Here is a 25,352-nt window from a genome sequence, read left to right as displayed (position 1 = left end):
TCTATAGTCTTTATAGTCTTCTTGCTTTATCCATCCAATGACTGAATTTGAAGGATTCAACTTTATAGGACTAAAATAATGCCTGGCACATACATGGGGGCACTCAATGAATATTTGTTAAATGAATGTTGACTACACCAAGATCTTTATTTCCACACAGGTAAGTCTTCTGAGTTTCACACTGATATGTCCAACTGTTCATGTCCATTTGAATTTCCCACAAACACCTACAATTCAACGTACGTCTTCTTACTCCCCATCCTTCAAACACATTCTCCCTTTGTGGTTAATGTAAATGTTGCCCAAGACAGAGACCTAAAGGTCAGCCATGATTCCTTTTTCACTTCCAATATAAGTCTTATTATTCCTAGGTCCTTCATATCTTTAAAATTTGTCCCTTTTTCTCTGTTTATACGTGACAACCTTTATTAAGCTCCTCGCTATTTCTCACTTGGCTGCTGTATGATCGATCTTTTTTGATCCACTCCATACCATTGTTGTAGCCCCTTTTCTAAATTGTAAATCTGGTCACATAATTGTCCTTCTTATACTTCTTCAGTATAGTTTTTAAGACCTTCCCATAGTTTTAAAGACCAAATCCAGTATTTTCAACATGTCATGAAAGACCCTTCATCATCTGGTCCCATTTCACCTCTCCAATTTAGTTTTTTGCCACTCCACCCTACTTCTTCCTATGTATTTAGTTCCTCAAACACAGAAGTGCTTTAACACTTGCTTGCAATTTAACCTGGAATGACCCTCTCCCCTTGTCTTGGATACTTCTAGTCTTCCTTCATGGAAGATGTCAATTCTTCTAAGATATCTTCCCTAGGAACCTAAAGTGGATTAGATAATATCTCCCTTTTTATAGTACTTCTTAATTTATGTATTGATAATTTCTTCATTTATTTATCCCCTTTATTACACTAGATGTATTTTGAAGGCCAGATGTATCTTATTAATAATTGTATTTATGGACTTAGCACATGCCTGGCACAAATTGGCACTCAATAAATGTTAAATTTAATAAGTCCCTAGACTCAAGGAGCTTACAAGCTATTAGATGAGAAAAAACAAGTTAACAAAAAGTGCAATAAAGCATTATAGATGCTTGAATGAAACCTCTCCAAAATATAATTCAGATTTTAAAAGTAAGTGGGGTGATCATTTTTTTCCTAGAGGGATTGGGAAAATCTTCTTACAGGACCTGATCCTCGAGTTTATTATTGAAAAATGAATAATTATTTAAGTTTTCATTTTCCCTTATCTCTTTGGCAGTTTGGCTCATGGAAATAAGCCCTATTGACTGCTGTGGTCTGAATGTTGGTGTCCACCACCCAAATTCATATGTTGGCACCTAAAAGGAACCAAACATGTTCGCTCCAACCTCATGAATGGAATTGGTGCTTTTATAAAAGGGGCCTGAGAGAGCTCCCTTGCCCCTTCCATCATGTGAGGATGCAGCAGCAACATGCAGCAGAGAGCAAGCAGAGAGTAGCAGAGAGGATGCAGCAGAGAGCAAGCGCTTACCATACACCCCATCTGCCAGTGCCATGATATTGGACTTCCCAGCCTCCAGAACTGTGAGCAATAAATATCTGTTGTTCATTTACCCAGCTTAATGTATTTTGTTATAGCAACCTGAATGGGCTAAGATACCCTATTCACCAATACTCTGAGAATGAAATGAAAGAATAAATGCAGAATGACTTAAAAATATAAATAAACACACAGAAGCAAGCCATTATTAGTAAATGATTAGACACAGAAAGAAGTCCAGGACTATGAGACATTCTTGTTGTTACTGATTTGGGTTATATGAGGAGTAAGCATATTGTAGAGGGCCAAGCAATAAATGTTCTAGACTTTGTTGGCCATATGGTCTTCACTGTAATTATTCGACTCTGTCATGGCACAAAATAGCCAAAGGCAGTATGTCAATGAATGACTATGGATTTGTTCTAATAAAAAGTTTATTTTAAAAATTAGGCAGCAGGCTGATTTGACCTTCAGGCCCACAGTTTGCCAGTTTTCTCAATAGACCATGCAAACAAACTATAGCCTGCAGTCCAAATAAAATTAGTTAAACTTCAGAAAAAAATTTCACATTCTCTGTTTTCATTGTAGTACCTATTCTATGGTTTTCATCAGAGTCAGAATATTTGAGAAGAAACATTAGCTACAGGCAGATGTGTTTGTTATGGCCTACTTGTCCAGGAGGTAATAGAAGAAGGTGCTGTTGGTTTGTAAATTACACTGATAAATATAACTATTCTCAAGAAAAAATTGATATGTCAAATAAAATTTCTAATAATATTTGATATCTATTTGCAAGATAAACATAGTTATATTTCTGTCTCAGAATAGGATTTCATCAAAAAACACGGACTTTTGCAATCAGAGTACCTGAGTTCTCTCTTAGTTATGTAATTTACCGGTTCAGCAACCTTTCTACAAGTCAATAAATAGTTCTAAAAGTTAAATATTACCTCACACCAACTTTGTGAATTAAATGAGATAATATTTTTTAAAAGGTGCTTTGTTAATTATTAGGTTGTTTTGCTAAATCCAATAGTCAATATCTAGTTTTCACATTAACTGACTTATCAGCAGATTTGACACACATAGTCATTGCCTCATCTTCAAAACACTTGCTTCACTTGGATTCCAGGCTTACACACTCTCCTGATTCTCCTCCTACCTCAATAACCTTTTCTTCTTAGTCTCTTTGGCTAGTGCTTTCTCTTCTCATTTACCTCTTACTCTTGTAGCTATGCAGAGGTCAGTTCTTTTTCCTCTTTGCTTTTCTATCTTCATTTACTCCCCGAGTGATCTCATCAAGTCTTAGGGCTTTAAATACCATCTATATTTCGATGAATCTCAGATTTATATCTACAGATTAGCTCTCTCCCATGAACTCTAGACTCTTTTGTATTCAACTGCCTACTCAACATCTTCACTTGAGTATTTCAAACTTATCTGTCCAGCACTGAACTCTAGGTATCAGCCCCTCTCCTAGAGTAAGACTGCAGTTCCCATCATCTTCCCATTTCAGTTGATAGCAATTCCATTTTCCCAATTGGCAGATAAGCTGTGAGGCATCTTTGACACTTTTCTTCCAACCATATGCCATATTTAATCAATCCGGAAAGTTTGCTGATTTTATCTTCACATTTTATCAACAATACATTCGATATCTCTATTACTGTCCTTGGTCTGAATTACCATGGTCTCTCACCTACTGCAATAACCTACTATCTGTCTCTTTCTTTCTGTCTTGTTTCTCAACACAGCAGCCCAAATTATCCTTTTTAAAATCAGAGTTAAGTTGATCATGTAACTTTTGTGCTCAAAACTCTTCAGAGGATCCCATTTTATTCAATGTTAAAATCTTGCAATGGCCTAGTTTGACCCTGCCTGGTCCATTGCCTCATTACATTACTTACCTGACCTAATCTATCATTCTCCTCTTTAGTTACTCTCTTCCAATTACACTGCAGATGTACCTGCAATAAGGTCTTTGCACTGGATGTTACCTCTTCTGCAATAGTCATTCTCCAAATATTCAAATGGCTAACTCCTTCATTTCCTGTCTTTGTTCAAGTATCACTATCTCAAGGAGGTCTAACCTGACCACCTTATTTAAAACTTCCAGTCTCTCTGATCCCCATTATCCTGTAGCATTTTTTCCACAGCACAAAATTACCTTTCTAGCTCACTAGACTGTATAATATTTCTATTTATCAGATACATTGTTCATTGCCTCCCTTCCTCTAGAAAGATAGGAAATATTTTGCCTGTTTTTATTCATTGGTATGTTCCCAAATCCCTGGAAGGGTACTACCAGGTGAATATCTATTGAATCACTGAAAAATACATGACATTATATACATATATATATATATATATATATATATATATATATATATATGTACATGTGTATTTTCACATTCATATATGTAAAATTTATATATAAATATTTTTGATGACAATAATATTAATGCTTGTTTTGAAATATCAAATTGAACGTACTCTGCATACTTTAGCATTTCAGGTTTAGTTCAACAAATATGAAGAAAGTTTAACATTTGTTGATATTCTTCAAATACAGTAATGGGCTCAGCAAGATACCAGTATTTAGAATTGGCTTAATAAATAGGTAAAGTGATAACTATCATGGCCAAAGAGAGAGGAGTTTAGGGCTCTAAACTTAGATGAGGGCATTAATGACATGGTATCCTACTCAGTGACAGATTTGAGATTCAAAGATGCTGCAGTGGCCTGGAATTATAGTTTAAAACTCTCAAAACAAACTTTAACTGTGCATATTAAACCTCATAAGAATGCTTGATACTTAGTTTGTATCATTGTTTAACATACATTATTTAATTTGATCGTGACAACAATGGGTTGTGTAGCATTATCATATTCTACTTACAGATGATAAAAAAGAGTTATTAAAGGACATGATCAGGGTCCTCCAAGTAATCGGCAATAAATGTCAAATTCTAAGCTCAGGCCTTTTGACTAAATCTCTAGCTGATTCATAATAGACTGTAGCTTTGGTCAGCTAACTTATTAGGAAAAGGTAAGTTACTCTGTTGGGAAAAAGGATCGCAATTCTGAAGAACAGTTTTCTCCACTAAAAGTTCTAAGGACTATGATTTGCTGCAAGTTCCAGTTAAACTTACAAGGTGAAGAGAATCACATAAAGTTTAAAACAAACTTAGGCTGAAATGCCATAGGTAAGACGATAGGGTAATTTACCTTTGCAACACTCAAAATATTTCTAGAATCATCTATTCACTTTTGTGAATGTATAAATAATACCATTGGCTAACATATATGGAGTACTTACTATGTAATGAAATTTACATTTATTAACTCATTTAATTCTTAAGTCTCATTGACAAACTAGAGTTAGTTTCAGGAAGAAAAAAGAAGATGGTGGTGTTGATGGAGTTGGAAATGGCAGATTTGAGGATGGGAGTTGAGGTCTGGAAACCACTAAGACTCAAGGTGGGAAGAAATAGGGAGGAAACGATATTAGTTTTCAAATTCAAGCAACACTGTCATGCAAAACAGTGAGGTTTGTTTATGAAATTCTACATGTTAGAAATAAGTTTAATGAGTCTGTTACTGAGTTTCAGACGTGGGCTCAATAAAGCTGAGTTATTTATGAGTTAAAATTATTCAAAAATAATGTGTATCTCCTTGAGGGATATTAAAGGCCCATAATCCAGAAAGCCTTTAAACACTTTCTGAATGATCTCATCTGTAAGAGATATTGGATGGGATCCCTGTTCTGGGGGAGAAGTGACCAAGAAGAATTCCCTTTCAAGTCTAAGATTCTATGGCTGTTAAATTAGTCTGGGGATAAAGGACTGTTGGGCAGGTGTCTGCAGTCAGAGTGATGCGAAACTACCATTGGCACCTAAAATTTCGCTGCCTTTAGTCAGGCCCTTACACACCAGAAAGAGGCAGACATATATATCCTTGGCAGCTCCTACAAAGCCAGCCCTTCCCAGGTACTCTTTCCTCCTGCTTCCCTCTAATGTTTGTATGTCTCTTCCTGTAACAGCTTATTACAGAAATGCCCCATGAGTCCAGTGAATCTCACTTCTACTTCAACCTCTTTTTAACAGTCAATTTAGTCAGTTTTATTGTTATTAAACCATAAGAGACAAATGTATAACTCTTAAACATACCTATCTCTGGACACAGAACCATCCAAGCCCGTAGGACAGGGGTTAAAAATTTGACACCCTAGTTTTAACAACTCATCAACCCCTTCTTTTTTTAATTCCTGATATTAAAAGCCATAGAGCATGTTGAAGCATTTAAGATGCTTAATAGATTATAGCTCTGAGATTCCTTGGGGCAGCAGAATGTCAGCCTGGAGGCAAGAGGAACTGAAGTGTAGCCCTGGCCACTCTTCCAAATCAATGGCCATTAGATAGAAAAGACTCAAAATTATGTGGGAGGGGAAAACCCAGTTAGAAAAGAGGAGCGGAGAGGATAAAAAGTGCAAAAAGATCGACTAGGGCTCCAAAATCAGGAAGAAGGACATGAAAATAAAGAAGGGAACTATTCCTTTCACAGGAAGAAATGTAATCAAGGGTTAGTTAAAAAGAAAATGAAAAGACAGGTGAACCGCAAGAGAGCAATGTTAGACCCAGGCAGAAGATAGAAGTCCAAAGGTGATAAGCTGCACTGACTGGCATCTCCAACTTAACATCTCTCTTGAGAGTGTTTCAGCTGTGGTTTAGATAGTTGTTTTCTGGGTGGCTGGAGACTGTTTTCAATACATTTGGAAAACCAAATCCACTTTCTTCAGATGGGTACTCTTAGATTGTATAGAACCAATAAACACCTCTTAGCATGAATAAACTCCTGGAGCTATACATGAACATTAGTTTGGCTTTATCTTTGGAAATGGCAGGTTTCTGGAAATGAAAACAGGGAAACTTTTTCTTCATTAAAAACAAAATTATTTTTCTTCATTTAAAAAAAAAAAAAACTTATGAAGGATGTCAACAAATTTTCCTGTTTTTGAGAGGGAGGCACCAGGCATAGATGTCAGTGAGAGAAGAGGGGATATACATTTCTCCTACTGACATGTATGAATCAAGAAGTTGCAGCTTGTGTTTGTTCTTTGAAGGTGGGCACACATGCAGAATGCCAGAGAGGAGAAATAGTTGGAAGTTTGGGGGACTTACATGGAACCTTACCAACGGGATGATTTCTCCCTTTAAAAATAACTTTTCTCAATGGAAATCTCAGTACAAAACAGGGAATCAACTTATGACTTTAGCAAGAGGACTTACCTTCTTAGAAGGCATGATCCCCAACATGGGGAACATTAAACTAGGTAGCAAAGCTGTTACCGACAGAGGCAATGCTTCTGTAAGCCAAAATATGGCGACCACAAAGAGTATGTAGGCACATTCTGTTTCCTGGTAAGAATAAATGCAAAGCAAAAGGTGATATCATGAGACTGGAGAAGTCAACATTCAAACACAAACATGTTTGCTTAAAGTAAGAAGATCCGAAGACCTCTGCATCTTTGAGTTGCCCCCAAATATTCATTTCTTAGAAGTTCTAAGAAGCAAAATTTAATAAACATAAAAAACTAAAGACAGAAAAAAATCCCCATTCATTACATTTATTTCACATTTCCCTCAAAATAGACAACATCATCTAGTTAATCTTCTTGCTCAGATTAGTGTATATAGGTGTTTGTACTCACCTTCATTTGGCCTGTAAAATGCACTCCCCCATACTTCTGTAGTACAGAAATAGCCAAGTTACAGCCTTTCCCCTGAGGGCAGGACACCTACCTTTTAACTGCGTTCCTTGGTGTCTGGTTGAGTGGGACCCAAGCACTCCTGCCTTCCTCTCCTTCTAACTAAAAGGAGAAAACCAACCTAGGAATAACCTTTGCAGTACTGTGTCTCAGAGAAGAAACATAAGTTGTGTGGCATGGATGAGCCTGAATACAAGGTGCTAGCTGGTTCTGTTCACCATATACACCCCCTGTCATAAGTGTTGAACATCCATGTCAACATGGGTCTTTGGGTGGAGAGTCACAGTCCACTCAGATGGCACAACTTTGGCGACAGAATAAAAAGCAAAATTTCAAGAATTGCATTATTACCTGGCCCAGACTACTTCCGTATTTTAAGTAGCTCAGTCCTGACTTAAATCAACCAAAAGTCAGTGACTTGTAGTTGTTTATTGAAAACAATTGAAGAGTCCTCATTTTGCATTCAAATCCACCTTCACTCTAACTATAATGTCTTATCGCAGCACCTCCTGACATCAATTTTCTATATCCAAAGAATCTTCTTTACACACTTTGCTGATATTTGAGGTCTGATCCTTGCTCCTCATAATGCATCCCTTTCTCTGAACTCTAATTCGTAGTGTTCAGTCAGTTGGTATACCAGCAAGCCCCCAGATCCTTTACATGCTAGTTTCTGCCTACCTGTGCTCATATTCTAGATCCTTTGACTGTGTTTGATCATTTGGCTGAAGCAGTCACAAGCTGATGGCCAAGTCTAGCAAGACAATTCTTTGTATTTGATTCACAATGTTATAAGTCTTTGTGCTTAATTTGAGTTAGGATTTACAAATAAGCAGGTTTAATGTTAAAAATAAAGTCTGAATTCCTTCTCTTAACAAACTGAGATATTTGGTAACATTGGGATCATATTCTTCCATGGCAACAGTTCTCCAGGGTCACCTTTAGAGACTGACTTGTATTTTTTCAGTTCTATACAGTACTACTATATTAATTCACTAATTCTCTTACATCCTCAGCTTTTGTCAGCATTTTAGTAAAATATCTGGTAGGAAAAAGGTTGCCTATTTGCTCTGCCTTTCAAATATTGCTTTGTCATTCAAGAATCAACACTTAGATTGTGCATTTGGACTTCTCCCCTCTGCCCCTCTGTGGTCGATGAACCAGCAGTGTCAGCATAATCTGGGCAATTGTGAGGAATGCATGACATCAAGCCCTTCCCCAGACACACTGAATCAATCAGCATTTTCAAGCTCATAAGGTTATTCTTATCTAGGCTAAAGTTTGAGAAGTACTGGGCTATACCCTTTTCCAGACCTTCCCTTTCATCTTTCAATCTGGTTCCAGAAACTTGCTTCCAGGTAGTTTCCTTTTGCCTAAGCTGAATCCCTGAATGTATAACCCATTTGGAAAACTTGTCCACCTTTTGATTTGCAGTTCAAATTTATGTCTCATCATGGAGTTTACCTGAACACATATGTACATTTTGTATTTTTTCATAGGAGTCCCAGTGGATTATAATTGCAGCTAGCTAAAGCACCATATCTGCATTGTCTTTGATAGCTGCCTTCCCAGAATTTGTGGAAATTGTCACCTTTTTTCACATCTGAAGAAAACCAAAGGTCTGGAAAAGGAGGAAGACAGAGTTACTCCCCTGAGTGCTCTTTTTTTAAATCCTTATTTTTTTAATTGACGTGTAAAATTGTATGTACTGTATTTATCATGTACAACATGATGCTTTGAAGTATCTATGCATAGTGGAATGACTAAGTCTAGCTAATTAATATGTGCATTCCCTCACATCATTATTATCTTTGCGCTGAGAACACTTTATATCCACTTTTTTTTAGCATTTTTCAAGAATACAAAATATTATTAACTACAGTCACCATATTGTATAATAAATCTCTCAAGCTTATTCCTGCTCTTTTGACCAGTATCTCCTCAACCCCGACACCTGATCTCCCCAGACCCTGGAAACCACAGGTTCACTCTCCACTTCTATGAGATCAACTTTTTTAGATTCCACATGAGTGAGATCACATGCTATTTGTCTTTCTGTTCCTGGCTTATTTCACTTAACATATCCTTCAGGTTCATCCATGTTATAACAAATGACAGGATATTTTTCATTTTATGGTTGAATAGTTCCATCCTCTCTCTCTGTGTGTGTTTGTGTTTGTGTTTTGTGTGTGTGTGTGTGTATATATATACATATCATATTTTCTTTATCCATTTATCTGTTGATGAACACTTAGGTTGATTCCATATCTTGGCTATTGTGACTAATGCAGCAGTAAACATGGGAGTGCAGATATCGCCTCAATATACATTTGGATATGTATCCAGTAATGACATTGCTGGATCATACAGTAGTTCTATTTTTAATTTTTGGAGGGAATGCCATATTGTTTTTCATAATGGCTGTACTAAGTTACATTTCTGCAAACAGTGTTCACATCCTGGCCAACACTTGTTATAATATCCATTCTAACAAAGGTGAGATAATGTCTCACTGTGGTTTTCGTTTGTATTTCTCAGAAGAGTGAGGTTGAGCAATTTTTCATGTACCTGTTGGCCATTTGTATGTCTTCTTTTGAAAAGTCCATTCAAAATTTTTTGCTCATTTTTCAATTGGGTTATTGCTTTCTTGCTATTGAGTTGTTTGAATTCCTTATATATTTTTGATATTAATCTCTTATCAGATGAATAGTTTGCAAATATTTTATCCTAATCTCTAGGTTGTCTTTTCACTCTTGATTTTGTCTGTAGTGAAGAAGTTTTGTTAGTATAATGTAATCCCATTTGTCTATTTTTGCTTTTGTTGCCTGTGCTTTCGAGGTCATATCCAAAAAATCATTGTCTAGGCCAATGTCATGGAGCTATTCCCCTGTTTTGTATTCCAGTAAGTTTTGGTCTTACATTTAGTTATTTAATTCATTTTGGGTTGATTTTTGCATATAGTGAGAAATATGGGTCTGATTTCATTCTTCTGCATGTGGATATTTAGTTTTACTAACACCATTTATTGAAGAGACTCTCCTTTTCCCACTGTGTGTTCTTGGCACCTTTGCTGAAAATCAGTTGGCTGTAAATGTACAGATTTATTTCTGATTTCTCTATGGTTTAATTGGTCCACATGTCTGTTTTTATGCCACTGTCATGCTGTTTTGGTTCCTATAGCTTTGCAGTATATTTTGAAGTCAGGTAGTGTGATGCCCCTCAGCTTTGTTCTTTTTGTTCAAGATTGCTTTAACTATTTGGGGTCTTTTGTTTCAATACAAATTTTAGGATTGTTTGAGTGCTCTTTAATGGGCAGGGTAGCCATCTGCTCCAATTTTCTCCAGACAGTGTTGTTGTAAAGTTTCCTTTCTCATTAGTATTTCCTTTTATTTTCAAAATTGTCCCTCTTTGGCTGATAAATTAAACAAGCATCCTATTGGGTTCATCCCAAGAATGCTTCCTTCCTACATTTCCTTTTCTCTATTGTGTGATTTTTTCTTGGTCATGCTTGGGGTTGTGAAAGAATGCAGGAAAGCATTCTTTCCCTTTAAAGTCCTTAGGCATTAAATAGCAGAAGGTCAATTCAAACACAATACCAAGTATTTTCTTTAAAAACTATCCTATTAAAGTATATAGGGTTATTTGTTCACTTTAAAATCAAAGATCTGTGAATAATCTTGCTAAGAAGAAGAAAAGCACAAGAGATAGAAAAAAGAACAACCATTTTCTTCTTTTCTGTTATTCACATCTATTCACACACTCACACAAAGAATATGAGGGTGAGTCATTTTTGGTGGACAAGTTCTTCTGATGAAGAAGAAAACTACTTAGAAGTTGTGGAACTGTGTTGCAACTAAAAAGAGATCCTAGATATTTGATTTTAGGACCAGCTTTGAGGCAGAAAATAAAGTAGTTTCATTTCGTCACTAGAAATTCATAGAGTGACCCATTATTTCAAGCTATATTATCTTTGTCTCTTGTAAATTTCTTCCAAATTTTGTCTCTTTCCTCTTTCTCTTCACCTTCTTAACAGACCTACTCCTAAGAAACAAAACCACCACAAATTGTGTACCACCATCACACACAATCATTACCACTACTACCTCCTCAAGAGAACAATGGTCAAACAGCAATAAAAGAAGACCAGTTGTCAATTAAGAGTATGAGTTAATCCTTCCTCCCCCACAACCTATCCCCCAACTCTGCTGGAAGTTACTGATACATCTGATATCTTTATTAAAACTTACTCTGCAACCATAACAAGTAAACATTTTAATCACATTTTGTTCTGAAGTATTTTAGTATTATCAATTCTTAAACTGAATGATAGCAACAAAAATAATGTGTACTTTTATCTTGTTTATTTATCATGAAGGACGTGACTGTAATGATTTACAGTTATGACTACCACTGACCTTACAATTTTTTTTTTTTTAAATCATGATTCCTTCTCAAAATAAAGAGAAAAGAGGGAAAAAAAAGTCCAGAGGACTTCCTCAAAAATACTACTTTTCTGCTTAAAAATCTCTGTACTTCTTATCACTTCCAACAGTTAACATCAGGAAGTTCAGCAAACAACCCACACCTAGCCAGACAGAGGCAGTTGTGTAGAAACCAGGTGGAATTCCATTAGATCATACGAAATGTCATGTCACGTAACCCTGGATACCTGCTCTGTGTGTATACACTGCACCTCTTTGGTTCCTTTATAGCAGCTCCATCTTTCCTAGTGTAAGATTTCCTCACACTACCAGAGACATGAAGTTATTATAGTATGGACAGTTCCTGATCCCTTACATTAAAAAATATATGTATTAGAAGTTTTTTGGCATGTATTCTTTAAAAGCATTTTCAAAATTATAAAATATTTAGAACATAGTAAAAATATACAACAAACGTATTTGTACAGCTTATCATATTTAACGAATGTTGACACTTTGCCACATTTGCTTAAATTATTTTTAAACAAATAAAACATTCCATATTCAGTTAAAGACTGATGTTAAAGTTGAAGACCACTCCCTCATTTCCTTCTCCTCCACGATTCCCAAAGTTAACCACTGTCTAGAATGTGGTTTGTATCCTTTCCATTTATGTTTTTGTGATTATACTACATGCAGACATTTATACATTAATAACACGTGGTTTTAAAATTAAATAAGGTTTACTCTATATGTCACTTTGCAACTTGCTTTTTTCACTCAATATTTTATGTACTTCAAATACATTCATGTTGATACATGTAGATCTATTGTTACTTCATCTTAAACAGATATAGTATTCCTTTTTATGAATATTTTACCATTTATTTTTCTGTTTTTCTATTGATGTTTGTTTGGATTTTTCCCCAATTTTTTACTATTATAAGGCTATGGACGTCTTTGTACCTATCTCCACATGCATGTCTATGGAAAATAGATTGTCTTAGCTAGTGGAGAAAACTAGCATCAGAACTTCAAATGGGAAGGACTCCATTTGAACTTTACTAGATATTGCCCATTTGCTATCTAACATGGTTAGGCTTTGCATCCCCACATGAATCTCATCTTGAATTGTAATCTCCCTAATACACACATGTCAAGGGAGAAACCAGGTGGAGGTAATTGAATCATGGGCATAGTTTCCCCCATGCTGTCCTCAGAATAGTGAGTGAGTTCTCATGAGATCTGATGGTTTTATAAAGGGCCCTTCCCCTTTAATTTGGCACTTCTCCTTCCTGTTGCCTTGTGAAGAAGGTGCCTCACTTCCCCTTCCACCATTATTGTAAGTTTCCTGAGGCCTCCCAGCCATGCTGAGTCAATTAAACCTCATTCCTTTATAAATTACCCAGTTCTTTATAGCAGTATAAAAATGAACTAAGAAGCTATCCGAGACGGTCATACTAGTTTATATTAACACCAACAATGTTCAGAAGTTCCATTTCACCATCCTTGGTATATTGGATAATTTATTCATTTGACAATCTGATGGTATGAAAAGTTCTTCTTATTTAATTTGCATGTTCTTGAATAGCAGTGAAGTATTTTCACAGTTATTGAACATAATTGTTTCTCTTCTGCAAATTCTATATTTATAGTTCTTTTTCACTTTTCTGTTGGGTTATTTATTTCTTTTATCTCATGAATTTGTGGAGTTATTTTTAGATTCTTAATATTATTTCTCTATAAACTATATATTTGTAAACATTTTTTCTTAATCTCTGGCTTGTCTATGAAATTTGCTTTATTGTATTTTTAATTGACAGGAGGATTTTAATTTTAATGCAGTGATTTTTAAACTCTTTTCTGTTGTTTCATGTTTTTACCATATTTTATAAGAAAATCTTTCTATATTATATGTTTCCATATTTTTTCTAAGATTAAATTCTTTTCAAGTGTAGAGCTTTAATTTTTTTGTATAGGAATCTAACACATTTTTTTCTCAAAATGAATAGCCAAAGTGCCATGCTTTTTAAATTGAATGAGCTCATCTTTTGCCTAGTAATTCATGTTGCTACATATTTTCTATGCTGAAGTTCTCAAATGCAGACACACAAGCTTCTGGTCTCTTTATTTTGTCCTCTCCCTCTCCCACTGCTGCCTTCTAAAAATCAGTTCTTGCAGAATTACGCTCTTTTAACATTTCTAACTTTTCAATAAGGTTTAAAATCTGTATGACAACTCCTTCATCTTATATGTTTTTCAAATTGCCTTAAAAGTGTTAGATTTTCACTCTTTCTTTTGAATTTTAAAATTACTATCTCAAGTTGTAAAAATTTTGTTCAAATTTTCATTCAAATTACACAGAATCTATGGAGTAAGACATAGCTTCAAGTATTTTTATCTATGAACTTCTCTATTCTTTCAGGTGTCTATTAAATTTCTTCTATAATACTTTGTAGATTTCTCCAGAAAAGTCTGTTATATATTTATTAGATGTTTTCATTATTGTTGAAATGAAAAATTTATCTAATTATTATCCTTTTGGAGATTTTTTTTCTTCTCGATTTGGAAGCTTTAAAAAAAATCACATTATTTTTAATCTGAAATCTCATTCATGATGTGCCTAAATATAGACTAATATCTAATTAAGTTGTTTGTACTTACAAATGTATTTGAGAGCTCATCTTTTTAAAAAAAAAATCTGGAGAATTCAGTAATTATTACTTTGAATATGACTTCTTTTCTCATTTTCAGTAATGTATTTTATATATACGTTGGGGCTCTGAAATCATTCTCCAAATGATTCTTTCACTTAAAAATATCCTTTTATATTCTATCTGATATTTTTGGTAAATTCCTAGTATTCTTTCTGAGTTCACTGAATAGATCTTCAAGGATACTCAGTTTAAAGTTTATTTCATCTTGTAGTATACTATAAGAGAGATACCTTGGTTATAAGATTAATGATAGCCATAGGCTTATTCAGGCATCTTGCTGATAACTACATGTCACTTAGCAGTATGTTACATAGTATGGTTGACACTAAGTGTCGCTTAGCGATGTGATGCAACCTAGCTTGGGGATTTCCAACCTTGGCCTGGGAATTTCCAGGAGACAAGGCTACCTCGGATGCAACTTTCATAAACAAAAAAGGCTTACTCTTTCAAGAATTGTTTAAACTCCCTTTATGAAAGAAATGTCTGGTAACTCACCTGGGCTGAATACAAGCCTAAGTAAAGGGGAAGTGTCCTTTAAATTCTGAGACTGGTCACTGGATGGAGGCCCTCCTGGTCAGTCAGTCATCTGACTGCATCTGGCCCATGCCACTGGCCTGCTCTTCATCTTCATCTTGGAAAAGTCAGAATAAGTTGTTGAGCATTAGAATAAGCTGTCTAAGACTCATATTTGACATTAACCAAATGAAAAAGGAGAAGCTGTTGAGAATAAGCTGTTGAGCATTAGAGTGTCTAAGACTCATCTTTGACATGAATCAAATGAAAAAGGAGAAGTTGCCCCTGGGGAAGCTGGTTAACTAGGACCACCCACGTGCCTCAAACATGACACATCTATTGAGGGTTTTGTTTGTTTTTTAAATCTCAGTGTCAAAATTCCAGGATATCTAACTAGATTTATTTTATACTCTCCTGTTCTTGCTTTATATTTTGAAAAATAATTTGTTTCTCTTTTTGGGGGGTTTTTCCTTTTCTAACTTGTTGGTTTCCCTATTATTTTCATTTCTTCTGAGCAGAGTTTGTCAGTCTTTCTCTAGTGTCTTATTGTATTTTGAAATTTTATTTACAAATTTATTCTGAGTGGTAGCTTTATTCTTGTGTTTTCTTTTTCTGCACTTGTTGTTTCTCATCTAGCACTTTTACAGTTTCTTCCAGTCAGTTCCTAGTTCCTGGTTCATATGTGTCTTATCTTGACACCCTAGAGTTCTTTTCTTGCCAGCATAGCATGGATGCAGTCATCTAGCTGAGTTAGGTAGTATGGATGATGTCTTGGCTGGGAAGCTGGGCAGTGTTTGCTTCCTGTGAGCCACCACAGCCAGCGGTCAATCCAGCTCTTTCTGTCTTTCACAGGCTTGAGAAAACCATTTTCCAGCCCTTAGCTTCTGGCATTTAACTGGGCTCTGGCCCCTGAATGGCATGGGAGTGCTTTCAACCACAGGTTTCCACCTTCCTGCCACTTGTTTGCTCTTCCTTCTCATCCTGATCTACAGAGATCTTTATTTGCTTTGTGTTTCCAATGGAGAAAGAGCTTGGGAAGAGAGGATCCTAATTGTCTAAAACCTCTTCTAGACTGTTGATCATAGACTTTATATATAAAAAAACTTATTTAAGATGTGAAAATATTTGCTAAGTAGACAGATAAATCTGTTCTCTGACTTATGACTACACTATGGGCAAGTAATACTCATGAATGCTTATCATGTGTCAGATACAACACTTGGCACTCCACGTGACATTTTATTTAACCCCCGCCAAGATTCTTTAGGGTACGTAGTGTAATTCCATGCTGAACTAAGGTTCAATGATCACATTGCTAGCGTGTGGTAGAGTTGAGACTTGTCCACGTGTAAACTCTATTATAGTATATATTTTTAAAATTTACTACCCTGTTCCCAACATTTAAAGCAGTACTTGGCATACAGTATAGGGTCAGTAATATTTCTGAGTGAGTAAGGTTCTTCTTTCTGTTCTTTCTAATATTGTTTGTATTTATATATCTTATAAAACACTAAATCTGTATCTTAGGCATAAAGTTCCTTAACATAGAAACTTCTTTCTCTTTGACTTGTTCCCTTTTCTCTGTTCTCCCCTCCTTTCCTGGAACTGGATATTTTGCCTCCTGCCCCAGTGGGTGAATGTGTTTACAGTTTTCCTGCAGCCATCATCTCTCTTGCCAACAAATAGCATTGGAACTAAAATGTCTACCTGCATAGGTGAATTCCTCTATTACAGACATTCCCACTTACCCAGCCCCCAGTTAACAATATTATAGTCATATCTTGTCTTAACCACCTCAAGTGCACAGCTAGGGTATTTGCTGAAGGGGTGAAAAAGGCAAAGAAAGCTATGACTAGGCAATTTAGATAATGACTTTTTCCTCCTCACAAAGTTCTGACTGTCAAGTTATCTTAGAAAATGTGGCTGATTATATTTAAAAATCACCATGGTTCTCTTTTAAATTATAGCCACACATGGAATTAGAATATAAGTTGGCTTTAAAATATAGTTTTTTCATCTCTTCTGCTTCTTTAAATGACATACTGACTGATATTAGGGAGTAATTTGGCTGATGAATTAGTATGTATGTGGGTACGATCTCTTCTCAGCACAGCATGAGAAAAGCAGAGCCAATCACAGACCTCAATCACTGCAATTGATTTTCTAAAGAGAACACAAAGCAATTAAAAAAGGAGAAAAATCATGCATTCTAAATCTCCGTGCTACAAGAAAAACACCATTATTATTTGACAGAGCCTGTGAAGGGCTTTGTATGGTTCTTGGTATTCCTACCCCTACTGCAGCAGTGATAAAAAGACTCAATTTATATTAATTGCAAAGTTTAAAGTGCTTCAAAATATCTTCATTTTGGAAGATGGAGAGTAAAAATAAGCTCAACTACAAAGTCAAGGAGGAATAACTAGCTTTCTTTTCTTTTTCTTTTCTTTTCTTTTTGTTTGTTTGTTTTTAGCCAAAATGGAGAGCAGAGAAAACCAATTGATGGCCCACTATACCAGTTATTGGGAAATTTTTAGTTCCTCCTTTCCACTCAACCTCCACACCTAACCAGCACCTGAGATGCATTGTTTTCATACTCTTTACACAGTGGAACTGGAAAAAGATACAGAAATAATCACTTCTCCAACCTGACTATACATTTGGATATGATCAAAATGCAATTCATGAACTACCTGCTCCAGAATCACCTGGGGAGTTTGTTCAACGTGCAGCATCCTACACATCACATTAAGAGTTTGTGACTTTACACAAGTATCTCAGGTGAATCTGGGGAAGCTTATCCAGAGACAACATTTGGAACTTTTTAAAAAGAGCCTTGCTCATTTCATAAATAAAAAAATGAGCCAAGGGTAGCATGTCTGAGTCACTTGGGGAATGTTTCAGAATATGCTATGTTAATCAGGACAGGATAAGCTATACTGTGGCAAAAGTTCCAAAATCTCAGCAGTCTAAAACAACCAATTATTTCTTACTCATACTATTTGTCCATCATGGGTATAGGTTACTACGTGATCCAGGCTGAGAGAGGTATCACCTCAACATGTGCTTTCGTGATTGCAAATGCATGAACAATGATGTAAGGCAATCTGAGCACAGCTTTTAAAGATCTGATATAAATATCATTAAATAAGCAATGACATCATGGGCTTGGAAGTCAGACAGATTTGTATTTAAATCCTCTTGCTCCCTTTGTGGACTGTGTGACTTTGAGCACATTTCTTGACCTCTCCAAGTTTCTGTTCTTCTGTAAAATGGGGATGGTATTGACTATTTCTAATTGTCGCTATGAGGCTCACAGTGGGCATCCACATTTATTATTGTTACCAAACAAGGTATAAAACGTATTATGGGAGGAAGAAAGAGCTTTGTGGAAGGGACAGCCTCTGGTTACACCTACATTCTTCTTGTTCTGTCCTTGTATCATTATTTTCACTCTATTGAAGTTCCTTCCTTTCATCAACCTCTTTCTCCTGCATTCTGTCTTTCCTACCAGGTCCAAAGCCTTACATCCTTCTGCCATGCAAGATCATCCATTCACTCAACACAGTTATTAACTATCTACTATGTGACAGGCACTGGGTTTGGTGCTGGAGGAGACAGAAATTTAAACACTATACTCGATGTTCCTGAGGTATTTACAGTCTGGAAGGAGAGACAAAGATAAAGCAAAATGGAAGACACACTGTAATGGGGGCCAATGTATCCATGATGCAATGAGAGCATCGAGGATGATCTTCCATTTATATCACAGCCTGAGCCTTCCTTCCCAGGAAGGACAAGGCAAGAGGAGAGGGCATTCTAGGAGGAGGATAGAGCATATGTGAAGGCAGAGAGACAAGAATAATCACAGGCATTCTAGAAACTGCAAATAGTGAAGTATTGTTAAAGAGGAAAATGCAAATGTGGGAGATAGATATTGGGGGCTGTGCGGTGGAGGCTTTTAGGACAAATAAATGAAAAGTCGTAAATATCCATCAGCATACCAATCTTTTGTTTAGATATTTTTCCATTATAGGCAAAAGGGAACCACTGAAGAATTTTGATTTTTCACAATAGGACTGAGTTGGCATTTAAAAAATAGTACTCTGGCCAGAGACTGTAGGAGAAAGTGTGTAAAACACAAATAGTCTATGGAATAAAGAGATAAAGACAGCTTCAAGGAAAGCGGTACCAACAGGAAAGGAAAGAGAGAAGATGAGATTGAGAGGGGAGATTTAGGAGGATTTAGATTAAGGAGATGCAACACTGTATTAGTGATGGGGGCTTGTGGATATTTGAAGTGTCTGAGATGACACACAGCTTTCAAGCTTGTGAATGGAGTGAAGGGTAATGGCGTTCTCTGACATAAAGAAAACAGAAGGAGCATCAGGTTGTGGGCAAGTGGGACTGCATGTGGTTAGGGGAACAGAGGGGCTGGAGGATGATGAATCCTTAGTGGTTTATCCACTTTTTAATTACACCTTCATAACACAAATGATTTCTTTAAATTATTTGGCATGTGTTTACATACAACCTTCTTTTGCCATTAATGTTTGTCATACTATACAATGACTTTCCAGCAATTCTGCAAGCTACTTAAAGACAGAAACATTTTAAACTTCTGCTTATATCACACAGTTCATCTGGCACAACACTTTGGGCTGGGAAAGTTCTTGTAAAATATTTGTGAAATAAAAATATATTATCAAAATTGGATTTTCTGATTTTGTTGAGCTACTACATTGCTATTAGCATGATTTCTATTTTTTTCTTGTTCTTGATCATTTCTTCACTCTTTGGTGTCCAAAATATTCACTTACTTGGACTTTATAGAATTTTCTTTTTTATCTTAAATCCCTACAATTTTTGTTGTTGTTGTTGTTGTTGAGACGGAGTCTCACTCTGTTGCCCGGGCTGGAGTGCAGTGGCCGGATCTCAGCTCACTGCAAGCTCCGCCTCCCGGGTTCATGCCATTCTCCTGCCTCAGCCTCCCGAGTAGCTGGGACTACAGGCGCCTGCCAGGTCGCCCGGCTAGCTTTTTGTATTTTTTTTAGTAGAGACGGGGTTTCACCGGGTTAGCCAGGATGGTCTCTATCTCCTGACCTCGTGATCCGCCCGTCTCGGCCTCCCAAAGTGCTGGGATTACAGGCTTAAGCCACCGCGCCCGGCCTCCTACAATATTTTTATGCCAACATTTAAAGCAGTATCACTTATTTCCATTAATATATTTAACTATTTTATTTCGCCCTTTAAAACTTATTTGTTTTCTTAGAATTCTCTCCTCCCTCTTCTTTCACATATAGTCTTTTTAAATTATCTCCCACTCATTTTCATTTTCTTTGACAAACTTCTCAACCTACCACTTCCTCCTTCTAGGGGATGCTTCACTTTTTAAAGTTTATATTTCCTAACAATCGTATTTCTCCCATCTGTTTATTTTATTTTTATATCTAGCAACATAAGTCTCTCATTATGTATCATTTTGTTTATTTATTATTATTTCTTTTTTTTTTTTTTTTGAGACGGAGTCTCGCTCTGTAGCCCAGGCTGGAGTGCAGTGGCCGGATCTCAGCTCACTGCAAGCTCCGCCTCCCGGGTTTACGCCATTCTCCTGCCTCAGCCTCCGGACTAGCTGGGACTACAGGCGCCCGCCACCTCGCCCGGCTAGTTTTTTTTTTTTTTTTTTTTTTTTCTTTTTTGTATTTTTTAGTAGAGACAGGGTTTCACTGTGTTCGCCAGGATGGTTTCGATCTCCTGACCTCGTGATCCGCCCGTCTCGGCCTCCCAAAGTGCTGGGATTACAGGCTTGAGCCACCGCGCCCGGCCTATTTATTATTATTTCTATTCTCACTTTGAAAGTCATGATGCTTCAAGTGAATATATTGTGACTTTCAAAGTTAGAATATAAAATATTTTCTAGAGAAATCCAAAATGTTTTCTGAAGAAAGAATTAAAATTTGATATTGGTTTTACAACCCATCAACTAAGAAATGCTGCTCAGTACGTGTGTGGTTGTTTCCTTGTCTACTGATCTTAAAAAGGGGTCCTGATTAATGAGTAAGCTAGATGGAGTAGGTGTACCTGGAAGAATTGCACTCTACAAATATGATGTATTGTTGTTTGATTTTTCTCTCTTCTAACAAACCTGGTCTTCTTTTTGTTTCATGAATAAAAATACAAAGAAAATCCAATAACTGGAAAAATAAGTAAGGAAATAGTATTGACTGCTGAAAAGAGTAAAAATTAACGAAATAGTCAAAAAAGAACAAAGTTCCACAGAGAATATTACTGAAATTATGCCAGGTATACTAGACCAGTTTTACCAAGATTTTAATATTTAAAGAAATTTCTCTCCAAAATGAGAAAAACTCAGTGTGATTATGTCATTCAAATAAAAAGCAATTACACTCCAGACTTGTTTACTGATCATTAACTACTAATTGGGTAAGGACTGAGATTACCATTATGTTTAGGAGACAAAAAGAATTTCTGATGCTCAGTGTAAATCAATAAGAAAATGGAATTTCATTAGCAAAGTGAGATTCACACCAATGTACTAGGAATATATTTATTATGACCATGGAAGCTATAAAGACACAGATACTAAGTTGTGATTAACATCATTGGCTCTAGAGTCAGACAGAAGTTGGTTGGAAAAATCTACGTAACCAGATTTTTGCAAACTGCTTACCTGTTTTTGTCTCTATTTCTAATTTGGACCCAAGTATGGAGAAAAGGGGCACCATATCCTGACAAGCTGATTGACCAGCTTAAATAACTGGGGCTCTGGGACACCCAGCAAGTGACATCCTTTATAGCTTCAGTTCTCATAAACCTGTCTTCAGTGGTTAGAATCACTGCAACTTTCTACCTTAATGACATTGTGTACCATGATGTCAATTGAGGAAATGGTTAAAACATAACTCATCCATTTGGCCTGTCTAAAGCATTTTCATGAACATCAATGCCTGTATTGTTGATAAATGATTAAAAAGCCATGAGAGAGTAAATCTTCAAAAAATATACAAAAGACTAAAACAAAATCACTTTTAAAGCATGAATTCTGAGTTCTGACAGAACCCAAGCTCAAATTTACTTTCTGGAGCATGTAGGTGGCCTTTGGTGAGTTACATGTCTCTGAGCATCAATTCCCTCAAATGTAAAATGAGAAGCACATTTGTACTTGTTTATTGGTTTGTGATGGAGGTTACATTAGATAATTTGGGGAAAGTAGTTGGCAGAATGCCTGAAACAGACTCTGCAAATCAGTCTATTCTCCTTCCCTGTTAATAATACATTGAAAAACCAGTTAGGGTCTTTCTTCATTTGTGACACTGTTTTGACTTTAGATGGAATTAAGACAGAAGTTAAGGCCAGTCTATTGAACAACTCAATAACCATTAGGAAAATGAAGGAAAGAAATTAGTCAATAATTCATTGTTTGTTGGCTCTACATCCTGTAGATTTATTGTGGTTTTGAAAGAGAAGCTTGGATTTTTGTTTCCGTTGAATGTTTTAGTTAATCTAATATTGTGTCTTTAGAAGCATAGGCTTCTCCAGTTTGGTAACCTAAAAGTTAACAGTAAATTGGCTTGCATTTATGTTAAAGTAAATGTCTCCTTAAATTTTATACCTTCCAAAGGCCTACATTCTTTAACAAAAAAATTTCCTTTCATTGTAAGCAACAGTTAAAATAATAGTCTTTCAGTTTAATTAGCAGTTTATTGAATGACTAAATATATGTTTAAAGTGGCCAACAAATAAAATCATGTTATTGTACTAGGAATAAATACTCCATTACCATTAATTGAGTTTTAACAAATGAGTTGATTAGGAGGAAAGGAAAGAGGAACCTAGCTCACCAGATGCAACTTGGTGCCATGCAACACCTGGTTCCTGCATGGACCTAATGTTCTTTCGTCATAGCACCTTGGAAAAAATAACCAGTGGCCGCATTTCTTAAAAATAACATACTTCCCAGTTAATGAATCATGTACTGAAATGATTGCTTTTGATTTATTTACTTATTTTGTTTTTCAAAGAGTTTATATTCATTTCTCTGAAAATTATAGAGGATAATCAAATTGTCATGCATTTATACGTCAAAAGATCAGCACAGATGATACATAGTCATGACCTAAATTTGTCTTGACTAGTTTAATTTCCTACTTTCTCTGTCATAAGTAAGAACCTATGCTGAGACTAACTCAAAAATATTAAAATATAGCAGAGCTCCAGGTATGAACCAGGATATGGTCATGACAGGATTCAGCCAAATCTAGAGGACTCATGGGACCAGGAGAGTTGCAAAGTGAAGATCATAATGTCGTAAGTCCTTGGCAGGGAAGTGGGGTGAGAATTCAGAATAGAGCCCTATTTCTGTGCTGGAATTTGTCATCTGACGGGACTGCCAGAGATTCATACAGGAGACCTCACAAGTAGCCGGGGGTGGGAGTAGCAAGGTGGGAAGGAAAGGGTTAGTCACACAGAATTTGAAAAACAAAACCAACAAAGCCAAAAACAGCTGACTAGGTCTTTTAGTTATTATTATTATTTACAAATTCTGTAAGAATTTGAGGGCTTAGAAGAACTTTGGACCAAAAGGGGTGAGGAGTTTTTCCCTTCCCACCTTGTAGCTCTGTGAGACCTCAGCACAAGGAGAGACCCAGCCAAGAATGCTGCAGCTGGAAGATTGCACCTGGTGGGAGACAACCCACAGATGCCGCAGCAGGGGCCAGTCCCTTCTCCAGCTTTACAGGTAAAGGAGGCCTTGACAGTGTCCAAAAGGACTTTATTAGCTCACATGAATTCCCTTCAGAGGTTGCAAGATCACTGGCAAAGATTTCTGACCGAGGCTGGAGGGACCACCATATTATAGTTAATATGATTCTATTATAACCCAGACTGGTGTAACCTTGATGAGTACTTGTTAGAGGAGAGCAGCAGCAGAGTTCTTTCCCACTAAGAGGAGGGACTGTGTATAATGGAGTGCTGGGAATTGCTCCACCTGTGGAGTCAACATACCCAGGGAGACTGGCACTGCACACTTACTGTGTGTCAGGCACTGCTCCAAGTGTTGGATGAGCGTTTCTTCATTTCATTCTCAAAACAAGCCTGTTTCTGTCCCCATAATTCATATGAGAAAACAGAAGCACAGAGACATTAAGTAGCATGCCCAGGTGACACAGTTTGTAAGTGGTAAATCTGGGACCTGAAGCAGAGAATTTGGCTCCAAAGCCTGTCCTCTTACTACCAAGTGACATTTGTGCCTGGCACTGAGAAAGTGCTTGTTAAATGTTTGCTGATTCAAATCATTTTCCCAAAAAATTAAACATGTTTGAGCTTATTGTTCTGGACTTAATACCCTGACTACTCTTAAAAAGCAAACAGAAAAATGCTTACAAATACACCACAATGAAATAAAACCTGAAATTATCAGAACATGGTACAATGCTTTATTAGATTTTCTGATTGACCAAGGGAAATTACTCTATGCTTTCAATGTCTTCTTTTCCCACAAGGAAACTAAATTTCCAGGAAGTTCTGTGACCAACCCACAGAGCTGACAAGTAAATTAGTCTGTGCTGGACCTAGGATTTCCCTTGTTCTTCCACCTCTGTCCCCAGCAATTGCTTTGCTGCCTATTCTCAGGGGAAGGGATTGCACTAGCCCTGCATGCTCCCTGGAGAATGACAACTTGAACTGCAAAATCTCAAAGGTTGTGCTTCTTTTGTTCTTCCTCTCATCTAGTTGATAGGCAGAGAACAATTCTGGTTGAATATGCTATTTAATTATGTTTAATCATACTAAGAATCAACCAATGTTAATTATTAAAAAGGGATAAAATGGACAAAACATCATGTACAACCATCCTGACTTTAGGCATGAAGTGTCAACACTCATTCAGCTCTGAGCCAGGCAGTTAAACAGCAAACAGTTTTAATAAAGGACAATTAAATAAGTCAGGAAATCCACCAGTCTGTTCTCCAGTTTCACTCACCTTGGTGTGGAGGACGATGGGCAGAGGCAGTAAAACCAACACAGTGAGAACCACGAGGAGAAATCGGCGATAAACCATAATGTAAGTGAAGAATTTCATTGTCCTGAGCAGGTGTCTTCAATAGTGTCCTCCTCCAAATAAAGCAGATGTTAAATAACCAACTTGGATTAATATTCTTCCAGCCCATCACCTTCACTCACTGCCCTAGACCGACCAATACAAGTTAAAATTAAATCTGATTTTTTACTGTTTTACTATCACAATTAACACGAAGAGATAAACCCAAGAGTTTTCATGAGAAATCAAAGACCATTTGCTCCTCTGGTTTTTCAAGGAAACCCTGCTTTCTTTGATCACATTCACTGAAATATGGACTGCACAAGCCTAGGAGAAGGCAA

At 36.5% G+C, this 25,352-nt stretch overlaps 1 protein-coding gene across 1 annotated transcript in view; it reads right to left on the bottom strand.

The window, feature by feature from the left end:
* SLC13A1 (solute carrier family 13 member 1) overlaps nucleotides 1–25,096 on the bottom strand; it is a 90,783-nt gene extending 65,687 nt beyond the window's left edge. The window contains exons 1-2 of the mRNA XM_010367979.1: nucleotides 24,955–25,096; nucleotides 6,828–6,956 (exon numbers count right to left, since the gene is read on the bottom strand). Coding sequence (XP_010366281.1) covers nucleotides 6,828–6,956; nucleotides 24,955–25,053 — 228 coding nt within the window. The 5' untranslated portion in view covers nucleotides 25,054–25,096. The remainder of the gene's footprint in view (nucleotides 1–6,827; nucleotides 6,957–24,954) is intronic.
* Between the last annotated feature and the right edge of the window lie 256 nt (nucleotides 25,097–25,352).

The sequence above is a fragment of the Rhinopithecus roxellana genome, chromosome 6 (genome assembly GCF_007565055.1).
Source record: "Rhinopithecus roxellana isolate Shanxi Qingling chromosome 6, ASM756505v1, whole genome shotgun sequence".
NCBI classification, from domain to species: Eukaryota; Metazoa; Chordata; class Mammalia; order Primates; family Cercopithecidae; genus Rhinopithecus; species Rhinopithecus roxellana.
This window is presented reverse-complemented; position numbering and strand designations above follow the sequence as displayed.